Here is a 26,843-nt window from a genome sequence, read left to right as displayed (position 1 = left end):
TATTGATCTACTGCGATACCAGTACCTCTACATAGTATACCAAGACCTCCGCTCCGCTCCGCTCCCCACCAGCCCCACCACCTCCACAGCAATACATCGATCTGACTTCATAGCACATCTACACAGTCCAGGCACCATATAAACCAACCCCAACAACCAAACACCATAAGAAAACCAATCCATCCCAAACCATCCACCACAGCAAGACAACAAAAAAAAAAAAAAATCGAAGGAAAACAAACCCAAAGAAAAAGAAAATGGAAACCCTCCGCACCGCCTTCGCAGACCGACCCCGCCCTCTCCTCTCCTACGGCGTGCCCTTCGAAACCGCCGCCGCAAAACACATAAACGACCTCTTCCACGCTTCAAGAGTCTACATAATCTGCTCAAGCTCCCTATCGCGAAACACAGACGTGCTCGACCGCCTAAACACCTCCATCGGAAAAAACAAGATAGTGGGAACCCGCATCGGAATGCGGAGCCATACATATTGGTCCGAGATCCTGGAGATCGTGCACGAAGCAAGAGACAGCGGAGCGGATTTGATATTGACAATTGGAGCGGGGAGTTTAACGGATGGGGCGAAGGTTGTTGCTTTGGTGAGTTTATATTTTCCTTTTCCTATTTGTTGTTTCCTTCTATACCAGGGTGTCATTATCTGATCACTTCGTATATATACTTATGAGAAATAATGATTAATCTAACGATTTAAAAATACAAAGGCCCTATCCAACAACGTCCAAACAAAAGCCGACCTCTCCAAACTCCCCGTAACCCCCTCCCAACAAGCCACGATCCACGCCCCAACGATCCCCATAATCAGTATCCCGACGACCCTCTCCGCAGGCGAATATTCCAACTTCGCCGGCGCAACCGACGACACCACGCAACGCAAACACACCTTCCAGAGTCCGCTCAAGGGACCCGAGCTCGTAATCCTAGATCCAAGTCTCACGACCACGACCCCGGATTCCATCTGGCTCAGCACGGGGATCAGAGCGGTGGACCATTGCATCGAGACGTTCGTTGCTGTGGAACATACGAGCGAGAAGACGGACAGGCTTGCGTTGCATGCGTTGGGGCTTTTGGTGCCTGGGTTGCTGGGATGTAAGGTTGACAAGGGGGATGTGGAGGCGAGGTTGCAATGTCAGTTGGGGTCGGTGGATGCTATGGCGGCTTGTACGGCCGGGGTGCAACTAGGGGCTAGTCATGGGATTGGACATCAGTTGGGGCCGTTGGGGGTTGGGCATGGGGAGACGAGTTGTGTGCTTTTGCCGGCGGTTTGTAAGTTTAATGCGCGGCATGGGGCGAATGGAGAGCGGCAAGAGAGGGTGAAGGGGTTTCTTTTGAGGCAGGGGGTTGTTGGGGAAGTTTTAGAGAGGAGAGGGTTGGATGCCACGAAGGTGGATCTGGGGGATGTTTTGGATGTGGTGATTCGGGAGTTGGGGATGCCTCGGTCGTTGAAGGATGTTGGGGTTGGTCGGGATCAGCTGGATCAGTTGGCTGAGAATAGTTTGCATGATCGGTGGTGTAAGACGAATCCGGTGCCGTTGACGGAGAAGAGTCAGATATTGGAGATTCTGGAGATGGTGGTCGAGTAGGTTATTGGTTATATTTACTTGGTATTGGTACATATACTGTAGATATATATTCCTGTATATATGGGTGAGGTAAGACTGTGTTGTGTGTATCTGCAATAATCTCATTTAATGACATCCCTAAAGTCCGTAGACGCTATAGGCTCGTAAAAAGTAAATCGACAAAATCCATATCATAGACATTCCTTGCAATCATCGCAATCTACTGGAAATAACTCCGCACCGCCGCCTGGTTGTCCGGGTTCACACCAGCCAGGATCTGGTCTGCGTTGAGTCCAGTGGTAGCCACCAACTGCTTCGCCGAGTTGGCCACCCGGGCGGCCGTCTGTCCTTGCAATGTCTCTGCCTCGAGAGCCTGGACAATGTATCCGAACACCTTGTCGACGTTGGACAAGACAGTGGGGTTTTGCCTGCATAGTTAGTTAGCGCTATCTGGTGTAAGCATGAAATTAGTAACTTACTGGTCAATGAGTTGAGCCAGGAATGAGTAGGCATATGGAGCGGCCTCCTCATCGAATGTGATGGGCAGGGTGGTGATCCAGTTGGCCACGACCTCTTGTGGGTTCTGCACCTTGCCTGCATTGTAATGCAGGATCTTCGCAATACTGGCGGATGCGTTTTCGGTGGCAAACACATGTTCTTCCGTCCGGGACTGGTTAAACTGTGTTACCTGGAACAAACTGGGTAGGCTGGCCGCAACGAAATCGCCCCAGGCAGCGCCACCCTTCTGCGCGGCAACACCCACACCGTATGCGGCTGCTTGACGGTTGGCTGCGTTCTGATCTTGCAACCCTGCTGCCAACGGCTGCATAATGTGATCTTTATACTTCCACGACTCGGGCCCACAGAACTCCAGCACATCATCCATGATGCACAGAGCCCATTGGCGTTGCGTGGGGTCCTGGCTTGTGATGAACGCATCGTAGAATGGCATCAAAGTCTCCCACGTGGGCAGGAAGGATGTGCCTTGGTTCTTGAAGATCGTGTGGAAGGCCTTGTTCATATCGCTGAGCAGGTTCTGGTCATCTTCCACTGCGTACTCATATTCCAGGTTCTCCTCCTCACCGTCCTCGGCCTCAGCACGCTCCTCCAGCCGAGCCTTGACACGGACCTGGTAGTCCTCCAGCGTCGATTTGGCCGACTCGATGAAGGTGTGCAGGTGCTGCTGGGTGAGGCAGTTCTTGCCTACAACCTCCACGGATTCGTAGAAGCACTGGTACATTTCCGCCAGGGTATCAACCGTGGGCTCCGCGCTCAGCACCTCGATAATCTTCTCGGCCACCTTGTTCCACATCTGTGCGAACCCAGGTGATTGGTCACCGTGGGCCTTCTTGTACGAGTTCAAGAGCTGAGGGATCAACTTAGCCGAGGACACCCGTACTGGGTCGTGGAAGAAGAAAGCAAGGCCAGGTACGGCAATCTTCTCCATAGTCTCCAGCACGTACGGCTCAAAGGCAGCCTCCAAGATCTGAGCATAGATGGTGATCAATTCAATGGCGGTATTCTTGTCTTCCAGCGCGCTAGTCTTGATGCCGATAATCTTGCCCTTCAAAGGTACCAGCTCCCAGCCTTCATCCTGCTCAACCTGGTCAATCTGATCCTCATCATCTAGTAGTTGAATGTCCGCCTTGGCAGCCGCAACGGAGAGGAGAGGGGGCATAACACCAGGGAGATAAGGAACGAAGTCCTGACCCAAGACCCGGCACATGCGGCCCCAGCAGTGGAGCAGATACTGAGACTGCGGGTCGTCCGCATCGACGATGTTCTGTTGAATGTTGCCAAGCAACTGCACCAGGTTCAGAGCATCCTGTCCCATCTTTTCCTTACCCACGGCCAGCGCAATTAGCGTGGCACATTCCATTGCCTTAGCACGCAGAAGACGGTATTCCTTGGACTGCTCCTCCTTCAATACGTTAAAGAGCAAAGGCATCAGGGTATCATAATATTGATCGAAAGCATTTTCAGCGGAGTCAGCAATCGTAGCGATAGTGGAAAGAGCTTGTTCCTGAACGTAGCGCTTGTCGCTGCGCAGGAGCTGCAGAAGGTGGCGCAAAAGCTCGGCAAGGTAGGGCTCGAGGACCTTCCTCTCAGCCTCCTCGCAGAAGTTGACCAGAGCCGCGGCAGCGTGAGCCTGGACGCGAGGCTCGGCACTGTTCAACACTGGGATGATGTTGTTAAGCACAATGGCGTGGTACTTCTCCTGCATCGTGCCAGCAAAGTCGGTGCTCATCTGACCCAAGGCATTGCAGCCTGCATAGCGGACACGAGGGTGGGGGTCCTGGAGAGCGGGAACGACCAGTGCCAACACCTGGTCCAGTTCACCAACCATGAGGTCGCGGCAGCCTTCCGAGATAGCGGAGATAGCCATAAGGGCCGCATGGCGATCACGCCAGGCTGACGAAGACATCATCCGGGGGACCCAAGAGAAGGTAGCGGGAAGGACGACCTGTCCACCGAGCTTGTTTGCCAGACGGTCCATGCACTGTTCTCCAGCCACATGGTTGAGGTCGCTCTCCTCAAGATCAAGCTAGACAGGTCAGAATATGTGAGGCAGGGTGGACATGGACAACTTACATCCTCGGATGCGTTCCACTCGGAAGCATCATCATCATCAATACCGATGTCAGTCATGAGGCTCAGACATTGAGTCACCATCTCCTGTGCAAATTCAGGGTCCTTCTTGCACATATTTGGAGAGTAGTCTGCAAATGTGGCCATCAATTCCAAAGCGTTTTGGCGAACCTGGTCACTAAGGTCCTTATCGGCAATCACGCTGATACTGAACTTCACCAGATTGTTGAACACGCTCTTGAACATCTTAGGAGAAATCTCAGCCAGCTCAATGAGGGCCAGGAATCCTGCAGAAAGCTCGTCGCTCTCGGACGATTCCTTCAGCGGAGGCAAAACGTTGAGGAGGTCTGGCACGAGCTGGAAAAACTTGGGCTGAGATTTCTTCGAAATCGAGCGGAAGAAGGAAGCGAAAGCCTCCATGGCAGCAATGCGCACCTGCAAACAGACGGTCAAAAAACCTGCAATTCCGCCAGGCGGTGCTGGAGAGTGAACGTACAGACACAACGTCATCCTTGAAACCTTTGCCGAACACACCCTGAACGGCGTCTTCGTGAGGCTTCTCAATGATTCCGGGGGTGGTCGAGAAAATGCGGAAAGCAGCCTCACGCAAGCCAGCATCGGGGGATTGGCTGGCCTGGAAAAGAACCCCAAGAAGCTCAGGCCATTGGTCACCTAGAAAAGTCACTCGTCAATCCTAGGATTTCCCAGGTCGTCCAGGCTGCATACCGTTATCCGTGTACTGTCTCGCAATCTCGGCCACTGCGTCGCCGATCTTCTTCCGGACATCCGTCACAGTCTCAGTCGTCAAACAGGTAACCAGCTTCTGTCGAATGACCAGGCGTTGCTCCCCAGTAAGTGTTGAGAAGAGCTCTTTGGCCTCATTCGTGACAGGGTCTTTGCGAGTCTTGGTAGATATTCTCCTGAACAGTACCGCGGCGAATGTACGTGTCTGTGGTAATCAATAAGAATGAGGATGAGGACCGGTTGTGGAGGAGGAGGCCTTGGAGCAAGGTGATCCGTCTCGGCGCTTTCATGCGACCTTCCCCCTTGTATTCCAAGTCGAGGCACTTACTACTAGTTCCTCTGCGCCTTGAATCTGCTCCGCTAAGCCCATCAGAAGGACATCCGGACGACCTTGAATCCAATCATTATTCAGCTGTTCTTCCGCCTGCGTACGGACTGTGTTGTCCGGGGTGGTCAACGCGCGCAGCAGCTGCGAGAGCGCGGAGTGGACCTCGGGGGGTAGCAAAGACATCTCGTCTGCTTAAGCTGAAGGGTCCAACCGAACGGAATACACGAAGTCGCGATCCAGAAAGACGTTTAAATGCCGGCTCAGTGCTGAACCCAGTCGGCGAGTGGGGTAGCGGTTAGATAGGATTTTTCTGGAATTGTTTTGGTGGGGGGAATATAGAGGGGGAAGTAGTGTCAAAAGACCCGTACTCAAGAAGATCAGTAAATGGATTATCTCTCAAGAAAACACACAGCTCAAACGCAAGCTCAGCATCCCAGCTGGTTCCAGAGCTGCGGATGAACTGGAGGGGAGAATTAGAGGTTCGCGAGGGAGCGAATAATGGATGTGGGATGAGGGAACTGAGCAACCAAAAGTCCAACCCAAAAAATTCCAGCGATTCGAGGCAACGCCGCGCTAGACCCAAACAGGGCATCCCCAGGCATCCAGGCATCATTGCAGAAACGACCACTCTAACTTGTCAGCATCCAATCTATGGACTAGCAACCAGTAGGATGGCAAACATGGTGCTCTACCGATCTAGAGTACCTGGTATCTAATTCCTTTGAATATATTATGCCGGTGGAAAATTTGAACAAAAGAAACCGAATCTTTTTCTATGCGCTGTAAATCACACTATGCTTTCACTAATAACAGCAACGGTATCCGAACAGCCAAAATCAGAAATGGATGCAGACAACAGCTAAAAGAAGGCCAAAAGAAGCGGAGAAATAGCGCTTTCAGGTTACACTGGCAAAAGGAGAAAAGAACTAGATAGAATAACCCCACCGATTCAACCATATCAAACAATGCTCGCTAGACACACATTACCGAGAAGTGGCCCGGCTCAGGATGAAAACACCCGCAATGACAGCGGCGAGTGTGACAATTGCACCAGGAAGGAGTAAGTCATTAGGCACTCCCGCAATAAATTGCTCTTCTGGGTGATGTGACGAGAACGTCTGAGACCGGGGCTTAGACATATATGGTTCCTCCGACAACTGCTCCTCTGGAACTGGAGAGGGCTTCTCCTCCACCGGCTTGACAGGGGCGGGTTGGGGTTCGAGCGTAGCAGGAATTGGAGGCTGTGTCGGATCATGGACAAAGAGATCAACCTTATCCCGACGCGACTGCCGTGCCAAAGTGACTGCATCCGCAAGGTCTTGGTCAGTAGTGATCGAAACGGTGTCTCCCTCATTATCCAAGTAGCTCAAAGCATAGCCTGTGTTGCTAAGTTTGCCCTCCTCGCAGGTTGCCGCACCGCCGACAGCGTCCGCCTCGGATCCTAGCTTGGCCGTGACTTGCGCAACTAGATCGGCAATGCCAGCAGAGGTGAGAACGTTAACACGGTGAACACGGCCGCTTGGTGCCTTAAACTTGAAAGGGAACGGAACATGTTCGCCATGATGATGGTGATCAATATATTCGGAGTGCTCGTCGCCGCCATGGTGAGAAGCAGACTCGTTAGGAAGCACACTGTCTCTGGCGTCATAACTAGCCTTCGGAGACTCAGGACTGAGTACTGACCGATGATTGGGCTGTTGGCTACCAGACACCATCGAATCGGATTCATGGTCCATAGACAGCCAGAACTTGTTCCATGCCGGGCCTTCGTCATCATGTGTCGACATCGAATTGATCTTGAAATCTAATTAGACACTCTTGCGACTATTGCGGGTGCAGCAAGGACATTTACTAACCTGTTCCAAAGTGGCATATGTGAGTTTCAGCACATCGACCATTCCAACAATCTCGCCCGTCTCGTTCATAACCGGCAGATTCAGGTAGTGGCCATCTGTCAAAATTTAAGTATTAGAGTCTGTATATTTGCAAATTCAACAGGCCATAACTAACCATGCATCTTTCGTAGCGCAGCTTGTATACTCATATCGGCGGGCGCAAAATCAGGGTGAGGAGTCATGACGCGAACCACACTACATGTCGACGGGTCAAGACCAGGAGCGATGACACGCAGTACGATATCTTTGCTGGTAAAGATACCGGTGATCGATCCCTGATCCTGCACCAGAAGGGCGGTGGTGTGGTGTTCCTTCATCATAGCAGCAGCGTCCTTCACAGACGTGCGAACGGAGACTGTAACGGGCGGCAGGCCATCAAGGACAGTCTCGAGGGTCGGACCAGACATCTTCGAACGCAAAGCTTCGACATACTGGATGATCTGCTGAGGCTGGCTGGAGCCGAGTTCCGTCTGAACACCTTCTAACGCATCGTATAACTTGCGGGACGAACTGTACGCGCGCTCCAGCTTCTCCATCGCATCATAGAAGCACTTGGTGATATCGAGAACACCAGAAATGTCCTGGTTCTCATCCATAACTGGCAAATGCCTGAAGCCCTTCCTAACCATGAGGTCGAGTGCATCGGTAGCACTGGTATCGGTTCTCGCGCACAAAGGGTTCTTGGTCATGATTTCGGCCACGGTAATATCTCGAGCTTTCTGGCCAGCTCCCACCACACGAAAAGCGAGATCCTTAGCGGTGAAAATTCCAGCAATGCGATCATCATCGTCGGTAACCAAAACGCAGTCCTCCCGCTTTGCTGCCATCAATTGAGCGGCCTCTGCAATGGTCATGTTAGGTTTAATCTGAAGAGCTTGACTAGGTTTCAAGGCGAGAACGGTTCCTGGCGGAGCTTTCCGAGAGCGATGCGCCCTTGTCGGAGCTTGCTTCTTCTTGTTGAGGTCCGCCTCCATCTTTCGGCGGATAGCCTAATTGGGGTATTAGAATAGGAGTAGAGAGTTGTATAACCATTTGCACTATTTCAAATTACAATGGGGTGGTCTGGAAAAAAAAAAGAGGGCATAGGTGCGAGAGGGAGAATAAAAATTCGGTGAAAAGAGATGGGATACAAAGGACATGCATAAAAGTTCAAGCTCCATTGTAGCTATAGAGCGTCACACAACGTAACCAAGGGAGAAAGACCATACCTCATCTCGTTTCGACTGATTCTGTCTTTGTCTGCTTGCAGCACTCATGGTTGAACTTCCAATGTCGCTAGAGGGAGTGTGAGGGTTGGGAGTGGAAGAAGCGGTCTCAGGCCGAGGACGGGGAATGTGGGATGCCGAACCATCGAAGTCGGGCAGCCTACCTCTGCCCACAGTCTTGTAGCCAGTAGTAGTTCCCCTGTACGTTCCAGTGGCCGACATGTTGTCAACCAACAGTACTGCAGGTACGGTTACGCAATGTGGATGGTCAGTGGGTGAGAGAGGGGAGAGTGTAAAGGGGACGAAGGGAATTGGAGAGTAAAGGAGAGCGGAGACAGGTGTGTATGTATTTAATAGTAGTAATATGTACTAGTAGTCTAGTACCATCAAGACTCAGGTTCACGATAAACCAGAACAGGTCAAAAGTAAGGGAAGAGAGGGAAGAGAGACACGATAAATTGAACGCCAACGAGAAAGTTACGGGCAGACAGGGGGTCTCGAGTGGGTTTAGACTCCAGTCGGGTGGACGAACTATTAGCTGTTAGTTTACGGCAGAAAATGGGACGATTGCCCTGTTATGATGAACGGGTAAAGTAAACAAAGTACCCGTATTGGCGTATCGTAAGATTCTCAGCTTTCATAGTAAGACGGGAGGATCGGCACGTGAACACATCATATGTCCCTCATCCCTGTCTGGGCGCCTCAGGCCACTTTCGCGGGCGGAATGGTTCTCCTCTGCCTCAGGCAGAATGTCCTCCCGCTCTCCGCCTCAGGCATTGACACATCCCGTGACTAGACCTCGCTTAAGGGCATAGGGCTTTTGCACATGACGGGCCTCGCACAACCTCATCACGAGTCTCCCGGTGCTTCACGACAACCAAACCCGACAAGCCAAGTACGCGACAACCTCCCCCTTCCCCCTGACTCTTCATTCTCTGACCCATAGTTCCAGAGAAAAGCCGTCAAGATGGTCAAGAAGAGGGCGAACAAGTAAGGACCGACCCTATCTCTTATACCCGTCCGATTCCATTCCATGCGTACCTTTTGATATGACGCCTACGGTTCCGGTATATTCTACATGGCCGTGGGAGCCCGGTTACCGACGAGTGTTTCTTTGTTAAAAGAACGGAAAACGGAAAGGGGCAATTTCTGGAATCAGCGAAACTGACAATTTTACAGCGGTCGTAACAAGAACGGCCGCGGCCACACCAAGCCCGTGCGCTGCTCCAACTGCGCTCGCTGCGTCCCCAAGGACAAGGCCATCAAGAGATTCACTATCCGCAACATGGTTGAGTCCGCTGCCATCCGTATGTTCGAACCTGATACCCGCAATCAAACCCCATATTCGCCGCGCACTGTTGTTCGAAAGAGCTGGAATCGAAATATGGGATCGGAGAAGGAAATGTGAAAGAATAGGACAACAGCACGCACGAATTGATGGGATACGATTTCAACCGCAACTGGGGCTGACTCGACAATTTTTACTGTATAGGTGATATCTCTGACGCCTCCGTCTTCACCGACTATGCCGTCCCCAAGATGTACCTCAAGCTGCAGTACTGCGTCTCCTGCGCTATCCACGGCAAGATTGTTCGGTACGCATACACCCCCGACATATGATATACTTTGGCGACTTTTGTGGACCACTAGGAAGATTGAACCAAGCTGACGGATATCCCTATTACAGTGTCCGTTCCCGGGAAGGTCGTCGCAACCGTGCCCCTCCTCCTCGCATCAGGTACAACAAGGACGGCAAGAAGCTGAACCCCCCTCAGGCCGCTAAGGCTATGTAAGGAAGGGAAACAGAAGAGAAAATTGGGATTAGTTTAAAAGGCTTGTTCTTTTCTTGTTTCTTTATTGAACAGACTTTCTTACTCGGTTCAAATGGAATGAATGGGTTTCAGTTTTGGGGTCGAAGGCTTGCATTACGGGTTGCCCGTGGGCAGGAGACGCAAATAAAACAAAACAAAATCTAAACATTTACTGTTCACAAAAGGTAAACGAACATAGCCCAGTGGAGACGGGAACCGGATGCACCCAGTTGGTTCGGCCAGGGGCTTTCATGATTCCATTGTATGTCGACATTATGACTTGGTGACGAACGGAAATCCAAGCTCGCATAACGACTGAAAGAGAAAATGATAAGATACTCAAAACGATCCCATCTCCATTCTTGTAAACCGCCCTAGTGGTATCTACTTGTAGTTGCACTAGCTTTCCTTGACCCCACTATAGTTCCATTATACATACTTATGTTAGGTTGTCTGTGGGGATCCCTATAAAAATGCTTCACCATGACTTCCACGGCTGGAGGTTCGGCTTCGGGGTATCTAACTTGATGACATAAACATATATAATGAGTAAATACATGCTTGCAATCTAGTAACAACATCCAAGCCAGGCAATATGTTCCATACAAGGCTCAAGGATATAGGTACCCTTTCTCGAAGTAATTTCCATACATATCAACCACTCCACTCCGTCCTTTGGGTGCGGGGTTTCGGACAATCTTCACTTCACCTTTCCAATATCCTTCCACGTAATGGGACATGGCCATTTGAGGAGCCGAGACTGCTGCCAGAGTGGACAAGCTTGGAGAAGGCGACAACGGCCCGGATGATGATAACGACCCCGACGGGGAGAGAAGCGAAGACGTGGTGCCTATCGTACTCCTTCTCTTCCGGTCCCTACGCAACAAATCTTCATATTCAGCTTTCTTTGAACGCCTGAAAGCGGCCAATTCCGCGACAAGGTCAACCTTTGGAGCTTCAGCTTGAGGCGAAACCACACCGTCGTCATTCCGCGCTGGCCCAGAGTTGATGAAAGAGGGACGAGAATGGCTGCCATAAGAGGGAGCATCCGGACGGAGCAATGTCCGCACAGAAGTAACCGGCGTTGAATTCTCTGAGTTGTCAGAATCATCATCTTCTGGGATCAAAGTGACTTTCTCGTTGAGAGCGGCCATTGGGAAGTACCTCCCTGGATCATGGTTCGGGACTCCGCATTCGTCCTCACCAAAGAAACTGAAGTCATCCGCTGCTGCTGTCCACAGTTTCTCTAAGTCTCGATCCCCGGTGCTTGACTTTGGAGCTCCTTGTTGGTAGCTCGTTGATTCCCACGCAGTTAATCTAGCCGTTGTTTTCTCAACAGGGGTCACTTCAAGTACCAAGCGCCGTAGAGCAAATAGAGACCGAGATCGTTCTTGTTCAGCTCTGGCTCGAGCTCGACCAGGAGGAAGCGAATAGTCTGATCCTGCTTGGAGCGTTGCCAGCAACGCCTCGTTTGAGCAGGCCGTTATAAAGCGGATTAGAGACCTTAAGATGGGTGAGTTTGCGGGCACATGAGACGGAACATCAGTCAAGACCAATGTCTCAAGATGGGGGACAAAAGAAGGATGCAGATACGGAAAATTGTTCTCCTTGTTATCTTTGCGAGGGAGTATGTAATTCTTTGGTCTTTTTGACACGAGTTCTTGGATTTTCTGGGCTTTGGGATCGTCCATCATCACTGGAGATGCACATCTTGGGATCGTACCAGACACTTCCGAGTTCTCGTTGAACTCCCACTCGGTCGGGATTAAGCCTTCTTGAGCTTGAGCTGTATGGAGCGGACTAACGGTAATAGGTGTAGCATCACCGTCGGTCCTGATATGAGGAGTCTCAACCACCTCAGGGGCAAAAACAGAACCTCGTCTTCGTATGGGCAATGGCTCATCTTCACGGATAGGCGCCTGTGTATGATCTCTGGAACGTTGAAAGCCTGTTCTCCATTCCTCTGGAACTGGTGACCCCGCAAGCTCAAAAATGGGAGCTTCTTCTGCGGGGAGCTCGTGGATCACGTTCGCGGCGTCTAGCTCATGAGTTTGATCTTCACTTTCGGCTGGAAGTTCAGCTACAAAAACATCCGCTGATACGGGGTCTTTCCAAGGAGCATCAGCGGTGCAAACTGCATGATGAGCACGTAAGTAGGTAAGGTTCTCTTTTGCGGCAGAGCCCAGAATTGGTATCAATTTCTCGGCGCCAGGAAGCTTTCGGGGGTCTTTGTGATATGATGATATCATACGTGTGTCCCGAATCGACTCGGCCGTATCAACTGTTCCTACATCAAGAGCGTGAAGTCGGTATGAAGCTATAAGGCTTGCGACACCCTCGACTGTAATCCGGTTATCTGCAATATATAGATGCGTGATACCCACATGTGGCACGCCCTCAACCCATGAACGACCTGTCAAGGGTTGTGTTAACGCTTTCATAAACTGCTCATCTATTGTAGGACAACTGAGCCATTTCGAATTAGTCGATAGTGAAGTTGCTGGAGCGAATGGCCCTGGAGCTATCGGATGACTGACTGCAGGATTACCTGGTGATAGGAAAGAAGCTTGCAGTAAAGACCGCACGGCCATATCAGTGAGCCTATTATCCCGCAGGTCTAGGTAGCGAACTCTCAGGCCGATAGCATTGGCTAAGAACTCCGCGTCGCTATCTCTTAACCCAATGCCCCGTAGTTTCAAGACCTGGAGATGCTCCAGTTGAGACAAAGCAGATAGAACACTACAGTCCCGAGCTGGAGTGGTATAAGACAGGTCAAGATATATAAGTTCCTGAAAGCGCAATAGTGCCTCTGCAAGCCCCTGAGAGGTTGTATTAGGTTCATGGTCCGCCAACAACAGACGAACGTTGTATGAATGAGAGACTGCTTCGTTGACCTGGTCTTGGTTCGTATTATTTCTTAAGGCTACCATGGAATTATGGTCAAAGAAAGGCAATTCAGAGACAATTAGAGACTGAAGGCATGGTAAATATTCGAGAATCTCCCTCAGCCATTCCGGTCGCGGACCTCCGTAGATTTCTGAAAGAGCAGGAGGCAGGTGGAGTGTATGTGTTAGCATCCGCACCTCCAGCCTGGCATACACCAGGGTTCTCCTAAACCTTGTTAAGGCGACTACAATGTAGATGTCTTGTCAGCCCAGATCACGTAAGGTGTGTCCAGTGGAATTACCATAAACGGCATCATTATCAGTCCCAAAATGAGATGCCGGATCACCCCACAAGAACGGCATAAAAAGTGCATGCCATTTCCGACAGACTAAGGTGGCAGCGCATAGGTCGCTAGAGGGGATATATGTAGCAATAAAGGACCACGCATCTCTGGTCGTTGCGGACTGGTAAGATGGGGGCACAAGATCCATCTTCTTACCGCTTGCTGAGTGACAATGCTATGTTTGGGCTAAACAGCATCGCAATAATAGGATTTCAAATCCAAAAATATCCCTGTCAGATTTTGAAAGAGATATCGGTATAAAAATTGTCAGGTGCACACCATATATTGCTTCAACGAGCCAAGAGAAACCGGCCCCCATGATCATCCACAAAGAGGCCCAGCACTGCCACTCCGTAGTAATGGGGCGCAGAAGCCACAACTTGTAAGCTTCTTGATCTACTAGACGATTAAACAAAGGTAGCGAGAATATGAGGTCATATATAGTACACTTCAGCATATACTATTGTTTAAAGAGTTGAACCGTTATGAGAAGATCCCTAGTAGTATGTACCTTCCCACCCAGTGTATTGTATTGATTCTCGGTACGGTAATTTATGTCGATGAGAGCCCAACCTGTAATAGATTACAACCAGCGTATAGATATACCCTGACGTCATTTCTCCTATTAGAAAAATAAAAATAAGGAACAAGATTCTCTCATCTGAGCCTCGAACCAATTTATATTCAATAAGCTTCACCAACAACATTCTCAAGCTTGGTTTGCAATCCGTCAAAATGAACACCTGGCAGCGAAATGTTCGTATGATACATCAAATCAGCGAGATACTGGACCTAGACTCCGCCAAATCAGATACAGTCGCCGATCTCATCGAGCTCATTGAAGCAATGCGAGAAGGTCTTACTCAAATTAACGAAGAATGTCGGATCGCAGATTCTCACATTAACATCCTATTTCTTAACAAGCTAAAGTCGCGACCAGAATGGGAGGGCTGGGCGACGAATATGCTGCGTAATAGTCGATTGGACTCTTCAAGTCCGACAGACAAGATGACGTTCCAAGAGCTTTCAGACCTGGCTATGAGACACGAAAAAGTGATGAAGGGGAAGAAGAAAAATACCCAACATTCGCGGAGTAAAAGCACGCCTTATGCTTCTCTTGACGTACCTTTGGACCCTGGACAGCTTACGCAGGAGGATATAAACGCATTTGTTGTCCAGCAGATGAAACGAGATGACAAGGCGCCACGACACAATGAAACCGTTAGACGGCACAGCAAAAAGCCCAGTCAAGAGGAGATTAATCAGTATGTTGTTCAGCAGATGCGTCGGGAACAAGAGCGCAAAACCAGGATGAGAAGCCACAGTCAGCCGGAGCCGAGAGCGCAAGCAACCCATGTGCGGTCAACGCCCACGCGCTGTACTTTCTGCGGCGACTCGTCTCACCAATACAACAATTGCTGGCGTCGCTTCAGGGTGGCCGTTGAGGTACCACATGGCAACTTCGTGCCGAAGCGTGTAGAGTTTAGGACAGAAGTTCCAGGACAACCTCCTATGTATCGATCGGGATTTAGTCTTGTTTAGGGCCGTTTCTTTGTCACCTCCCTAAGTTCGGCGATGCGAGGACACAGAATCGACATTACGCTTGAATACGGTTGCATGATCTACTGTTTCCCTTCGTTCTTCTCGTGAGAAATACCAATCTCGGGTGAGGTCAACGTTCAGCTACAGATGAATATTCAACTGGGCGTTGCAGGAACAAAAATATAACATACAATATCTGATTCCACCGCCGTCCGTTCCCAAAAAGGTGGTTTGCATGTTCCAGTTCTCACTTAAGGCAGACCTGTCGGTCTATGGTGAGCGATGGTTGGGAACCCTAGCTGGCGGTTCATTAGTTCCTTGAAAGTCGGATCTCTTCGCAGAGTAGCCTCTACGACTGGCCCATCGCCCTCCTGCTCCAGCTCCATCTTCCGCAGTCTCGCTTGGATTGCCACACAAGCATCAGCCCACGCGCAAACCGTACCCGATAGTCCCTCATGCAGGGAGAACGGGCGGTCAGGCATACGATAAATATTCTCAGGCGAGTTGCTGTAAGGCGGCGTCTCCCGCGCATGCAATAGCAGTGTTAGCGCTCTAGACAGGAAATAGTCGCTTGAGAGATTGTCTTCTAGAAATTTAGTCTCGATCGGCTCGGTTCGCTTTGTGTAGTTGCGCTTCGCTGTCTGCATCAATTCCACATCGTACTCAAAACTGTCGTGCATCAGCAGCAGCGGCAGTGCATTTCCAGCAATGCCATGACACAAACTGCCACCCTTCGATAGCAGTCCTTCCCTCCAGATGCTTTCAGCCGCTAAATGGATGGCTTCGTCCCATTCCGGTTCCCAGTACTCAGTGACCAACGAGCTTCTTCTTGCACACGCCATGAGAACCAACAATCCAGGGCTACCATGGCATAGCTGGACAAGCGGAGATGAATGGCGGGAAGATGGAGGAATGCGTGTGGGAAGGTGCCCGTTATTAGCAATACATATTTTGCATAGACCCGTGATAGTACCCGCTATCCAAGGGAAATATTTGCGCGAAGCGTTATCATTGGCCTCCTCGCAAGCAAGGATAATCGCAAGAACACCGGCTACGAAGTATTAGCTCGGGGAAAGCCCTGCCGAAAAAACATGATTTTTTTTTCTGTGTACATACCGATACCATGAACACTTGGGCTCTCAGTTAGTATGTTGAATCTTGTAGGTTTTCTCGTGTGGTACATTGACCGGGAGTGGCACTCACGCTCCTAGATAAAATCGGCTTTCCTTCCACGACCACATCAGGGGCAGCGCATCCTTCTCTCCATGCAATTTGGTGTAATCCTTCTGTCCTTGCCTCCCGGCGTCGACTATCACATCAACAAGGTTAGGTAGAGCATCGAAAACAGGTTGCAGGCGCTTCTTTGTGTTCTCATCGAAGTGCTGAACCCGAAGATTAAAGATAGACCACAGCAATCCAGGTCGACCGTAAATAAGCTCATCACCTCCCATCATTTTATCTCCCTGAGGCACCATGGGTCCGTTTTTGATTGCCAGCTTAACCGCATCTTCGAGAGAAGTAATGTCAGCATCAGAGATGGCACTGCCATCTGTACTTGCTGCTAAGATACGCATCAAGGCCCCTGTTACTGGGGAGAATGAGCCCAAAGGCGACAGGAAGCCTGACTTTAAAGGCAAATTCGGCCCATGCGGCACTATTCGCTCCCTCGCTAGTTTACCGAAGTCGATAGGAGCCCTGCCTGGTTCTGTCAAGGATAGAGCTTGACGCTCAAGCCGCAGGAATGCGAGAGCGATCCCTGAAATGCAGTTAGTAGAACAGTAGGCAACGTTAATATTGTCAAGGCTTTAAGGTAGTCTATGTATATACGCTTGACGTCGTCGGTTCAGGAATGGGGAAGTCTACAGTACCTGCTACTCCCAAGTACAAACCGGCACTACCCCACTCCGCTGAAGGAGGGCAACCTTGTTGCACTAAATGAGTTCCATGGTCGACAGCTTCACGGAATTCATGAAGGGCCTTTTGCAGATTCTCTTTGTTTATCTGGAGTGGTTCCAGCGTGTTCGGATAATACTGAGGGGCACTCATGATGGCGGCAACTTAAGTGGTTTGTTCATACCAAAGTTGTGGAAGAAGTTTAGGGTACGAGAACACTCGCCTATGGGAGTTTGATTTGGTTTACCAATATGGGAAAGATTGTCCAGCGAGTGAAATTGGCCTCTTTTGCACAGGTAATCTTTCGGCCGTCAATGCCTAACGACTACTTGTGCGCGTTGGATATTAAGCGACAGTGGGAGGTGAGCTGTCCGAAATATATACTGTGGAGAAGAGGAAAACTTTGTCGGTTTTTGTATTGACTATCATGTAAAACCAGATGAATTATAGTAGCGTGTCGTTACATAGACGAGACTCTGCATCGCAAGGGATACAGATCAATTGATATGTTTTTTATCGTTCGCTATACCATAAAATTGCCGGTAGTTCGTCGGTAGTTCATCAAGAGTTCGTGGATACTCTCAGGCACACTCTTCTGGCGGGGCGGGGATGATTGAACTTAGCCTCAATGGGAATGTCAACACCTGAGGCTGCAATACTATTCAAAAGGGATAGTATTACCGTCTCCGGATCAACCATAAGCCCGTCAGCGGGACGACGTTTTCTCTGCTGCGTTCACATCATTCCGGACTCCAGAATACTCGGCGGTCCTCGAAGTGCCCCTCGGGGACAAAACAAGTATTAAAGGAGAAACGTTGTTTCCGATTTCGCCCTCAGAAAGTCAGTGCTTCTAGACCCTGTTCTGGTAATGTCCCTGCCACGGTTTTTCCTATCTGGGTCCCTCATGTATCTTGCTTGACTCGTAGTCTGTGTGATGGCATTCGTGCTATGTCTGTCCCGATTGGCCTATTATCCCAGCGCTTCACACTTGTCATATACCAATTCACAACTTGCAATTCCATCGGATCAAATGGATGTTTTAATATTTGCTCAATCAACTAATAATGGTAAACAGTCCCGTGACCGGCTCTGCCGGCCCAAGGTTTCAACATGCCTGCTGTACATGGGGATTTAGCGTCCATGGTGATGCCTGCAGACCAGGAGCTGCTACCGGATATCTACCCTAGGCAGGTTACCCTTCGCGATCGCGTTACGGTCGCGACCCTGGTGCCCTTTATGTCGCCCGATGATGTGCCCCCGTCTCTGTTGAGCTACCTATCAGACCAACTAAATAGTGAGATTGAGAAGGGCGACACCTATGCCATGATTGACCCTATCCCGTACGATGAATTTAGGCACTATTGGTTCTCTCACTTCGGTGCTATCATGCTCCTCGGGGATATCAAGAATACACAGGATGTCAAACTCATGGATAGGACGGGGGGAGCGAATTGGTCCAAGCTCTGTCTAGGCAGCTTTACCGTCAGACCCAACTACCCTGGCCGTAGTAGTCATATCTGCAATAGCATGTTCCTTGTCACCGATGCTTCTCGGAATCGAGGTGTGGGCCGACTGATGGGGGAAGGATACCTAGAGTGGGCTCCAAAACTGGTCAGTACCAATTGCACTGATGAATCCTTTCGTGAACGCTCTGTTAGCCCAGTGGGTTATCGTTATGTGATTGGTTGCGGACGTATCCGAAGTCTCACATATCTGACAATCTGCAGGGGTATACATATGCCATGTTCAACATAGTCTATGAGAGTAATGTTGCTTCTTGTCGTCTCTGGGACTCTCTAGGGTTCAAACGGATCGGAAGAATACCAGGAGGTGGTAGACTCGCCTCCAATCCCGGACAATACGTTGATGCGATCATATACGGCCGGGATTTGGGACCCGAGGGTGAGGACTCTGTTACCCAGGATCGCTTTGACAAGATCCGGTATTATCTGAAGCATTCAAAATACCCTAGGGGCGCCGACAGGGCCGAGAAGAGCCGGCTCAGAAGTGCAGCAACCCACTATAAGCTGGTTGGGGGGGAAGACGGCGAAACCGAGAAGCTGATGCTGAAGGACAAAGAGGTAGTGTCGGATCCGCAACAGCAATATGATATCGCTCGGGAGATGCATGTTCAGCAGCATGCCGGCATCAATAAGACTACAGCAGCAATTGCAGTCAAGTATCATTGGGTCCGGATCAAGGAAACCGTAAGCAGGGTCATCCGAGATTGTCCCCAATGCAAGGAGACACTCAAATCACCCTTGACCAACGGGCTCTTCAGGAACGAAGATATGCCGGAAGAGGAGGATCAAACAAGCAGTCGTGAGAGCGAGCCTAGTATGCCAAGCAACGAGGACATGGGAACGAACCCGCTCATGGACCATGTATCTCTGGATGCCCATCAAAGCCAGAATCCCTTTGTCACCACCCATCCATCCGTTGTTCCAGGATCAGTAGATTCTATCAGCGATTACGTTATGCCTCTCGACCCCCAAATCATTGATATTCACCAGCAACTTCCCAGATTCCAAACTCATGATGCTATGACCGACCCTTATACGCACGGCCCTCATGGCTTGTCTAGCTCGCATTTTGATGACGATGTGCGGCATCATGCAGCTAGTGATTACCATATGATGGTTGATGACCCATCTGATCCAGATCCTGGATCGGCACTCCATCAGGATGCACTTGGGCTAGTACATTCACAAGTAAGTGATGTGCATCACCACGAACAGATACTGGCCAAGTATCAGTATGTAGGGCAACCAGATGATGACTTGGACTTTACATGATATGCTGCGTGCTCACGTCTTTTCTCTCTGTTTCCAGCCCACTTCTATCGGGTATGATTTGATTTTCTCCATTTTTATTTTTCTTTCTGGGGCATCATCTTTCTCTACTGCATTTCTTGACGGCGTTCAATGCAAGTTGGGCTTGCATCAATCATTATGGATCATCGGATAACTACGGTTGTGGAAATCTGTATTATTAGCAGTATGATAGAAAGTGACGTGAAGACCATAATAATGATAAGTAATAGATCGATAAAGGATGCATACAAGTCCGATTAGTAGTATAATTTGTTCGAGGGGTTGTAGGGTTGCGGAGACGCGGTATGATTGGTCACCGCCTCAGTGCTTTGGCGACATCGAGAAGCTCGGGGAAATTTTGGTCAAGAGCATTATTGAACCCCCCCGAGCTGGTAACTTTCAGGGCCACTTTCCATCTCCCGTGCGTCTCTTATTCTCTACCGGTCTTTACCAGCCCTATTTGTCGGTTCTTTTCGAAATAAATTAATCAAAATGGCCTTCGCTGGCCAGGCACCCACGATCATCGTGCTTAAGGAGGGTCCGTTTCTTGCCCGCATTCTGAACCCCTCTACTGTGTGCCTGACGTGTTTTGTTCGCTGACTTTTCCACGATTTTTAATTGCTTAGGCACGGATGCCTCTCAGGGAAAGGGTCAGATCATTTCTAATATCAATGCCTGTGTTGCCGTGCAATCTACCATCAAGAGCACTCTCGGTCCGTATGGAGGGGACTTGTTGCTTGTCGACGGCAACGGCAAGCAGACCATCACGAACGATGGAGCGACAGTAATGAAAGTGTGTTCGACTTGAGTTCAACAGGTTAATTTCCGTCGACGGTGTGATACTGATACGTGACAAACCTAGCTCCTCGATATCGTGCACCCCGCTGCCCGCATTCTCACGGATATTGCCCGGTCTCAAGATGCCGAAGTAGGAGATGGAACGACATCTGTCGTTGTGCTTGCCGGTGAGATACTCAAGGAGGTTCGTGAACTGGTTGAGCAAGGCGTCAGCGCACAGACTATCATCAAGGGTCTACGGAGGGGAAGTGCTATGGCCGTCAACAAGGTGAAAGAGATCGCAGTCGACATGATTGAGGCTGCTGGAAGCGAGGAGAAGAAGGTCGAAACTCTACGACGATTGGCCGCAACCGCCATGAACAGCAAGCTTATCAAGCGCAACTCAGACTTCTTCACCAAGAGTAAGGGCTCCTGTGTGATTGGACGGCAGCGGATACTGACTGTGTGTAGTGGTGGTGGATGCTGTGCTCTCACTCGACCAGGATGATCTTAACGAAAAGTTGATTGGTGTCAAGAGAGTCACTGGTGGTGGCCTGCAAGATTCCCTCTTCGTCGACGGTGTTGCCTTCAAGAAGACATTCTCTTATGCTGGTTTTGAGCAACAGCCGAAATACTTCAAGGACCCCAAGATTGTTTGCTTGAACGTCGAGCTGGAGTTGAAGAGCGAGAAGGACAACGCCGAGGTGCGTGTCGAGCAGGTGTCTGAATACCAGGCCATCGTCGATGCGGAATGGCAGATCATCTACAACAAGCTCGAGGCTATCTACAAGACAGGGGCCAAGGTTGTTCTTAGCAAGTTGCCTATCGGTGATTTGGCTACGCAGTATGTATTTGCTGTGATGCGCCTGATATTACTAGTCTAGCTAACCGCGATCCTAGGTATTTCGCTGACCGTGACATCTTTTGCGCCGGTCGTGTTGCGTCGGACGATATGGACCGGGTGTGCCAGGCGACCGGAGCAGCCACACAGTCGACATGCAGCGACATTCAAGAGCGTCACCTGGGTACTTGCGGCATTTTTGAGGAGCGCCAGATCGGTGGCGAACGCTACAACCTGTTCTCTGAGTGCCCTGCCGCCAAGACATGTACGCTCGTGCTGCGCGGTGGTGCGGAGCAGTTCATTGCCGAAGTTGAGCGGAGTTTGCACGACGCCATCATGATCGTCAAGCGTGCTCTTCGGAACACGACCATTGTCGCAGGTGGTGGTGCTACGGAGATGGAGCTGTCGAGCTACATGCACGGTTTTGCCGACCGCAACGTGCCTCACAAGCAGCAGGCAGTTGTCAAGGCCTTCGCCAAGGCCCTGGAGGTTATTCCTCGTCAGCTGTGTGACAATGCCGGCTTTGATGCGACTGACATCCTGAACCGTTTGCGCGTGGAGCACCGCAAGGGCAACGTCTGGGCTGGTGTTGACTTCGATAACGAGGGAGTCCGTGATAACATGGTCGCATTCGTGTGGGAGCCTAGTCTGGTCAAGGTCAACGCCATCCAAGCCGCTGTGGAGGCAGCTTGCTTGATTCTGAGTGTAGATGAGACTATCAGTGAGTATCCACCGTTCCTGCCTCATCCCCTATGCCTTTTGCTTTGTTTGTTTAATCTCTATTGGCTGACATGAGCACGTTACAGAGAACGAGGAGTCTGCCCAGCCTCAGGCACCTGGCCGTGGACTCCCCCCTGGTGCCGCCCAACGGGCTCTTGGTGGAGGAAGAGGACGCGGCATGCCCCGGCGGGGTCGGTAAATGTAATGCGTGAGAGGAAGGATGCGATGTGGTTTGTGATGACGTTAGAGAACAAAAGCCATGCAATAGTTAGAATCGCAGCCCGGTACTTTTATTTGCTATCAATAATGTTTTCATGTTCATAGATTGATCATGGGGAAGTGGATATCTGAATATGATTTAAAAAAAGAAACTACCAAGTATATGGATCCTATACCCCATCTGGACCTGCAAGTCATGACTTTGAATTCTCAAGTTGACGACATTGACCCACTGTACTGTGAGGCTCAGTAAGGCTGAGCAAGGGGCAGTAACAAAGTAAAAGGGCGTGTAAAAAAGATGACGATAAGATACCGAGGAATTCCGAGAGCCGAACGCTTGGGGATAGTGGCTGAATGAGGGAATTTGATATGGAGGATGCGGTCTTGGTTGGCTGAAAGACGATGCGTGGGAGCCACTTTTCCGTACCGTACAGGTCTACATACTCATAGTACAGGGGGATCTCGGAGTGGCCGACGAGTATGCAGCACGGTCGTCGATGATCTGCGTATATATCAAATTTCACGTCTCTTATGTGCCATTTTCCTCCCTCTCTTCCTTTATTTATTTCTTCTTCTTTCTTGATCCCTATCCGGTAAATTAAGGACCTTTCCTTTTTTTTTTTTTAACTAATTGAACATAATTACCAAAACCAAAGATATTCCCGCCGCCTTTTTGCTTGGATAATCCACAGCCGCTCCCAATCAGTGCGTGTTTCCTTCTCCACATCATCTCGGCGATTTGTAGGCTGCATCGTTCTTCGGTCGCTCTTTCGTTCATCCACCACCACAACCTCACGCCCCTCTGCTGTCTTACATCCCACCTCCGGACTCTTGTCGCCGTCTTTTATATCACAGACTTATCAAGACCCCGCCAGGAATGTCCTACTATCCCCCTTACTCGGGAGCTCCCGGCTATCCCCCGCAGCAACAATATCAACAATATCCGCCGTCCAACTACGGCGCCCCTCCTCAGTAAGGCTGTTTATTACTTTGCGTGTTTATACTTCAGTTGCTTTCAGTATCGCTTGCTTTGAGCTTGCTGGTGCTAACTCGATATAGGCCTATGCATCATCAACAGTCGTCCTACGGCGGCGGTTATCCCGGCCAGGCCTATCGTCAGCAACAACCTAACAACGCATACGGATATGGCCAACCATCTCCTCAGCCATACGGCTCGCATCACAACGGTTACAACGTATGTTAACTGCGATGGCGTGGGATTTATTTTTATTATTTTTAATATATCCTTTTATCTTGTTCGTGTGTTCTCCTTTTGCAGATTTAAATGGCTGACATGGTTTTTTTAGAGCCCGCAGCAGAATTACGGCCCTCCCAGCGGAGGCCATATGTATCAACAACAATCTGGTATGTCTACCCTTGTGTGATGCCTTTTCTCCAAGCTTGCTAGCTTAGTATTCTGACTGCGCAATAGCCTACCAGAACTCCTACAATCAAGGCGGCCATGGTATTCCGGCCCGTCCTCCCGATCAACCGGTCTCCTTCGGTCAAGGCGCTCCCCAAGAATACGCCTACCGGTACTCAGCATGCACCGGCACGAGAAAGGCTTTGCTGATTGGTATCAACTACTTCAATCAGAAGGGTCAGCTGCGCGGATGTATTAACGATGTCAAGAACATGTCGACGTACTTGCATGAGAACTTTGGCTACCCTCGTGAAAATATGGTGCTTCTGACGGACGACCAACAAAATCCAAAGAGTCAGCCGACCAAGGCCAATATTTTGCGGGCCATGCACTGGCTAGTTAAAGACGCTAAGCCCAACGATTCCCTCTTTTTCCATTACTCTGGTAAGTCTGTGATGAACCTTTTGCTTTTCAACCTCAGTCTGACCGGAACAGGCCATGGTGGTCAGACACCCGATCTGGATGGCGATGAAGACGATGGATATGACGAAGTCATTTACCCCGTCGATTTCCGGCAAGCGGGCCATATTGTCGACGATGAGATGCACCGGATAATGGTCAACCCCTTGCAGCCGGGCGTGCGATTGACAGCCATCTTTGACTCGTGCCACTCGGGCTCCGCGTTGGATTTACCGTATATCTACTCGACTCAAGGTATCCTCAAGGAGCCCAACTTGGCCAAGGAAGCAGGACAGGGTCTGCTGGGGGTGGTGTCGGCGTACGCACGGGGCGATATGGGCAGCATGGTCTCGACCGCAGTCGGTTTTTTCAAGAAGGCAACCAAGGGCGACGAGGTGTACGAGCGCAACAAGCAGACCAAGACGAGTGGGGCAGACGTTATCATGTGGTCAGGCAGCAAGGACGACCAGACCAGCCAGGATGCTCAGATTCAGGGACAAGCAACCGGTGCGATGTCATGGGCGTTTATCAGCGCCCTCCGCAAGAACCCTCAACAGAGCTATGTACAGCTGCTAAACAGCATTCGGGACGAACTGTCGACCAAGTACACGCAGAAGCCGCAGCTCAGCTGCAGTCACCCACTGGGTAAGTTGAGTAGACACGATTTAACATAATCTCCTTCTGACCGGCCATAGATGTGAACCTCCTTTATGTGATGTAAGGATTTGGGCTTATGGATGGTTCTTCAGGCACAGACTTTGCATCGGGATAGTATTGACATTTTACACGGACATGTTTTTCTTTTTCATTCTTTGTTCCTGCCCGATTTTCAAAACTTTCATTGCTTTCTGCCCGAGTGCTTTGTTTGTTTCCTATGATTTTCTTGATAACATTCATTTGCATGGAGTCGGACAGGACATGGCTTAGTTGGTCGCATATTTACATGCTTTTAATTCATCTCTACAAAACAAACCTGCAATTGAAAATCATATGCAGTGACACTCGATTAAGGTAAATCTAAACCGTGGCAGAACTTCAACAACATGAATATCATCTGGCATTCATAAGGCACATGAGATGCCATTAGCGTTGTAGGTGATCTTATTGATGTCCCAGTCCTTGGCTCCGGCTTTATCTGGTTCTGGGTACTATCGATCTTCCAATGCCAGGCTACAAAGTGAAAGCAATATCCAGAAGAGCTAATAGAGGAATTTCCCAGCTGAAACTGATTTCCTCCAGAAAAAATCCCTAGAGTCCTAGGACTGAGCATGTTATCAGTCAGTATCAATGCACAAAAACCTCAGTGTGTCCCAACCATTGGTCCTCAGACAGAGACACAATGGTATGGGACATGGAAGTCATATATTGTATAGCTATATCTGGTTGGTTGATCCATTGTTTGCCAACGACCTAGCATCACGGGCAGTGAGGGGTTCACAGGAGGGTGGACCTTACAAGAGCAACGAGCTTATTGTTCCACCGGAAGTCGTATCCTAGACACGAATTGGAGGAATCCAGGAACTAAGGAAAACCTGGAGCAGGCGATCTCTCGTTGTACCTGCATTTCCTCCAGCATGCTCATTGAGACGAATGACTTTGACAGAGATGTTGTCGCCCAATAAATGTCATGGGCGTCAAAGAGATGAACGTCGAGACTTGAGGGTCGTGCATACCTATATACCGGGGATATTCGGTATTAACATGTCGTTACTCTAATGAGAGGGGAAGAGGACTTTTGTCAGGCTTCAAGAGGGGAATGTGAAGATTCCCGATAGCTACAGCATGTGTGCTTGAGGTTCTGATAACTAAAGCCATGGCATCCTTCCAGTGACCTCTCTGGATGTGTTCAAGCATGTCGGGTGCTTGCCTAGCTGATCTACTGCAGGTAGCTTCTAGAGAAGCAAGACAAGACACACTTCACAAAATAAAATTATTATTTTTATGGTTTATGGGCACAGCTGTTTGAACTAGAAGACTATTGTCATACGCAGTGAGAGAGGTGCATAGATCGACCCTATATCTTCACTCGTGATAAAGTGGGCTAACCTATTATGTATTGGTTGGGATTACATAAACAGCAGCCATCAGTAATGGCCTCAGGCACATATTAACATCCCCTACAAACTGCAGTACACCTACTGCATTTTCGGTGAGGCATTCGAGGGGCCCTTGAAACATACTTGATCTGTCCACAGAGAATCCATGCTTTGAACTTGCTACTAGGGTATCTAGTCCCGACTGTTTCTTTTGGACCCTGGTGTCTGAACCTGGAGTATAGTAGCATGAATCAACAATGAAGGGATGCGTCGCTTTATCCGAAAGCAACTGTACCTAGCAACTCTAGAACCAGGCATCTCGTGCAGCTTCTATTAGCTGATGCAATTGGCCATGTTTCCCACCCGAGTAGTAGATTGGCGGACCGGCCAGGTATACTCAGAAAGGACCTCAACGCGGGCAGGGGCTTACTCGAAAGGTCCGTCTTGGGTCCATGAGACGCCCTTTCTTCCCGCAGGCTGGGAGGAAACAAATGCAATTGGGGCACCCACATTGAAGCACTCGGCAATGAGGCAAGCTCTATCGGACCAAAGGAATTTGACTCCGCAATTGTTTGCGAATATACCGTGGCCCATTGCCAGTTATCTGTGGGACTGCCTTGAGAGAAGGTAAGCCACGGTATCGCGTCTGGAAATGGAAATTAAATCATGCTAAATCATCGGGTAAACACAGTCGCAAACGAACACTCTACATGTGGAAACTGTTCGCAACTGCGTACCCGGCAGAGTTTCGGCATATCTCCCAGTACCGATCAATGAAGATCGAAGGGCCCAGACTGGC

The 26,843-nt window shown here is 49.9% G+C and overlaps 12 protein-coding genes across 12 annotated transcripts; 6 read left to right on the top strand and 6 right to left on the bottom strand.

The window, feature by feature from the left end:
* Positions 1 to 257: 257 nt before the first annotated feature.
* Positions 258 to 1,601, top strand: AO090001000483 (iron-containing alcohol dehydrogenase; the record flags this gene model as incomplete). The annotated part of the gene is made up of 2 exons (XM_001818945.3): positions 258 to 599; positions 723 to 1,601. 2 exons carry the CDS (start codon positions 258 to 260, stop codon positions 1,599 to 1,601), a joined length of 1,221 nt encoding a protein of 406 aa, XP_001818997.1.
* A 199-nt stretch (positions 1,602 to 1,800) lies between these two features.
* AO090001000482 (nuclear import receptor PSE1) lies at positions 1,801 to 5,424 on the bottom strand (the record flags this gene model as incomplete). The annotated part of the gene is made up of 6 exons (XM_001818944.3): positions 1,801 to 2,008; positions 2,060 to 4,125; positions 4,173 to 4,604; positions 4,666 to 4,841; positions 4,896 to 5,118; positions 5,242 to 5,424. 6 exons carry the CDS (start codon positions 5,422 to 5,424, stop codon positions 1,801 to 1,803), a joined length of 3,288 nt encoding a protein of 1,095 aa, XP_001818996.1.
* An 800-nt stretch (positions 5,425 to 6,224) lies between these two features.
* Positions 6,225 to 7,028, bottom strand: AO090001000481 (CBS/PB1 domain-containing protein; the record flags this gene model as incomplete). The annotated part of the gene is made up of 1 exon (XM_001818942.3): positions 6,225 to 7,028. The coding sequence occupies one exon, from the start codon at positions 7,026 to 7,028 to the stop codon at positions 6,225 to 6,227; it is 804 nt and encodes a 267-aa protein (XP_001818994.3).
* Positions 7,029 to 7,246: 218 nt separating this feature from the next.
* AO090001000480 (uncharacterized protein) lies at positions 7,247 to 8,110 on the bottom strand (the record flags this gene model as incomplete). Its single annotated transcript, XM_023234573.1, has 1 exon — positions 7,247 to 8,110. The coding sequence occupies one exon, from the start codon at positions 8,108 to 8,110 to the stop codon at positions 7,247 to 7,249; it is 864 nt and encodes a 287-aa protein (XP_023089683.1).
* Positions 8,111 to 10,321: 2,211 nt separating this feature from the next.
* Positions 10,322 to 13,082, bottom strand: AO090001000477 (uncharacterized protein; the record flags this gene model as incomplete). Its single annotated transcript, XM_023234572.1, has 3 exons — positions 10,322 to 10,467; positions 10,592 to 10,671; positions 10,804 to 13,082. The coding sequence occupies 3 exons, from the start codon at positions 13,080 to 13,082 to the stop codon at positions 10,322 to 10,324; spliced, it is 2,505 nt and encodes an 834-aa protein (XP_023089682.1).
* A 1,034-nt stretch (positions 13,083 to 14,116) lies between these two features.
* On the top strand, positions 14,117 to 14,923 carry AO090001000476 (uncharacterized protein; the record flags this gene model as incomplete). The annotated part of the gene is made up of 1 exon (XM_023234571.1): positions 14,117 to 14,923. The coding sequence occupies one exon, from the start codon at positions 14,117 to 14,119 to the stop codon at positions 14,921 to 14,923; it is 807 nt and encodes a 268-aa protein (XP_023089681.1).
* Positions 14,924 to 15,174: 251 nt separating this feature from the next.
* Positions 15,175 to 15,765, bottom strand: AO090001000475 (uncharacterized protein; the record flags this gene model as incomplete). Its single annotated transcript, XM_023234570.1, has 1 exon — positions 15,175 to 15,765. The coding sequence occupies one exon, from the start codon at positions 15,763 to 15,765 to the stop codon at positions 15,175 to 15,177; it is 591 nt and encodes a 196-aa protein (XP_023089680.1).
* Positions 15,766 to 15,974: 209 nt separating this feature from the next.
* On the bottom strand, positions 15,975 to 16,969 carry AO090001000474 (uncharacterized protein; the record flags this gene model as incomplete). Its single annotated transcript, XM_023234569.1, has 3 exons — positions 15,975 to 16,053; positions 16,127 to 16,679; positions 16,792 to 16,969. The coding sequence occupies 3 exons, from the start codon at positions 16,967 to 16,969 to the stop codon at positions 15,975 to 15,977; spliced, it is 810 nt and encodes a 269-aa protein (XP_023089679.1).
* A 957-nt stretch (positions 16,970 to 17,926) lies between these two features.
* AO090001000473 (uncharacterized protein) lies at positions 17,927 to 18,842 on the top strand (the record flags this gene model as incomplete). The annotated part of the gene is made up of 3 exons (XM_023234568.1): positions 17,927 to 18,469; positions 18,617 to 18,718; positions 18,789 to 18,842. 3 exons carry the CDS (start codon positions 17,927 to 17,929, stop codon positions 18,840 to 18,842), a joined length of 699 nt encoding a protein of 232 aa, XP_023089678.1.
* A 97-nt stretch (positions 18,843 to 18,939) lies between these two features.
* On the top strand, positions 18,940 to 19,611 carry AO090001000472 (putative histone acetyltransferase Spt10; the record flags this gene model as incomplete). The annotated part of the gene is made up of 1 exon (XM_023234567.1): positions 18,940 to 19,611. The coding sequence occupies one exon, from the start codon at positions 18,940 to 18,942 to the stop codon at positions 19,609 to 19,611; it is 672 nt and encodes a 223-aa protein (XP_023089677.1).
* A 510-nt stretch (positions 19,612 to 20,121) lies between these two features.
* On the top strand, positions 20,122 to 22,166 carry AO090001000471 (chaperonin-containing T-complex subunit CCT7; the record flags this gene model as incomplete). Its single annotated transcript, XM_001818935.3, has 6 exons — positions 20,122 to 20,167; positions 20,256 to 20,422; positions 20,492 to 20,828; positions 20,878 to 21,250; positions 21,307 to 21,968; positions 22,054 to 22,166. The coding sequence occupies 6 exons, from the start codon at positions 20,122 to 20,124 to the stop codon at positions 22,164 to 22,166; spliced, it is 1,698 nt and encodes a 565-aa protein (XP_001818987.1).
* An 897-nt stretch (positions 22,167 to 23,063) lies between these two features.
* On the top strand, positions 23,064 to 25,189 carry AO090001000470 (uncharacterized protein; the record flags this gene model as incomplete). Its single annotated transcript, XM_023234566.1, has 6 exons — positions 23,064 to 23,158; positions 23,246 to 23,381; positions 23,494 to 23,551; positions 23,619 to 23,993; positions 24,045 to 24,653; positions 25,104 to 25,189. The coding sequence occupies 6 exons, from the start codon at positions 23,064 to 23,066 to the stop codon at positions 25,187 to 25,189; spliced, it is 1,359 nt and encodes a 452-aa protein (XP_023089676.1).
* Positions 25,190 to 26,843: the final 1,654 nt, after the last annotated feature.

Source organism: Aspergillus oryzae, chromosome 2 (genome assembly GCF_000184455.2).
Source record: "Aspergillus oryzae RIB40 DNA, chromosome 2".
In the NCBI taxonomy this organism is placed as follows: Eukaryota; Fungi; Ascomycota; class Eurotiomycetes; order Eurotiales; family Aspergillaceae; genus Aspergillus; species Aspergillus oryzae.
The sequence above is the reverse complement of the archived record's forward strand: the minus strand, read 5'-3'. Positions and strand labels throughout refer to the sequence as shown.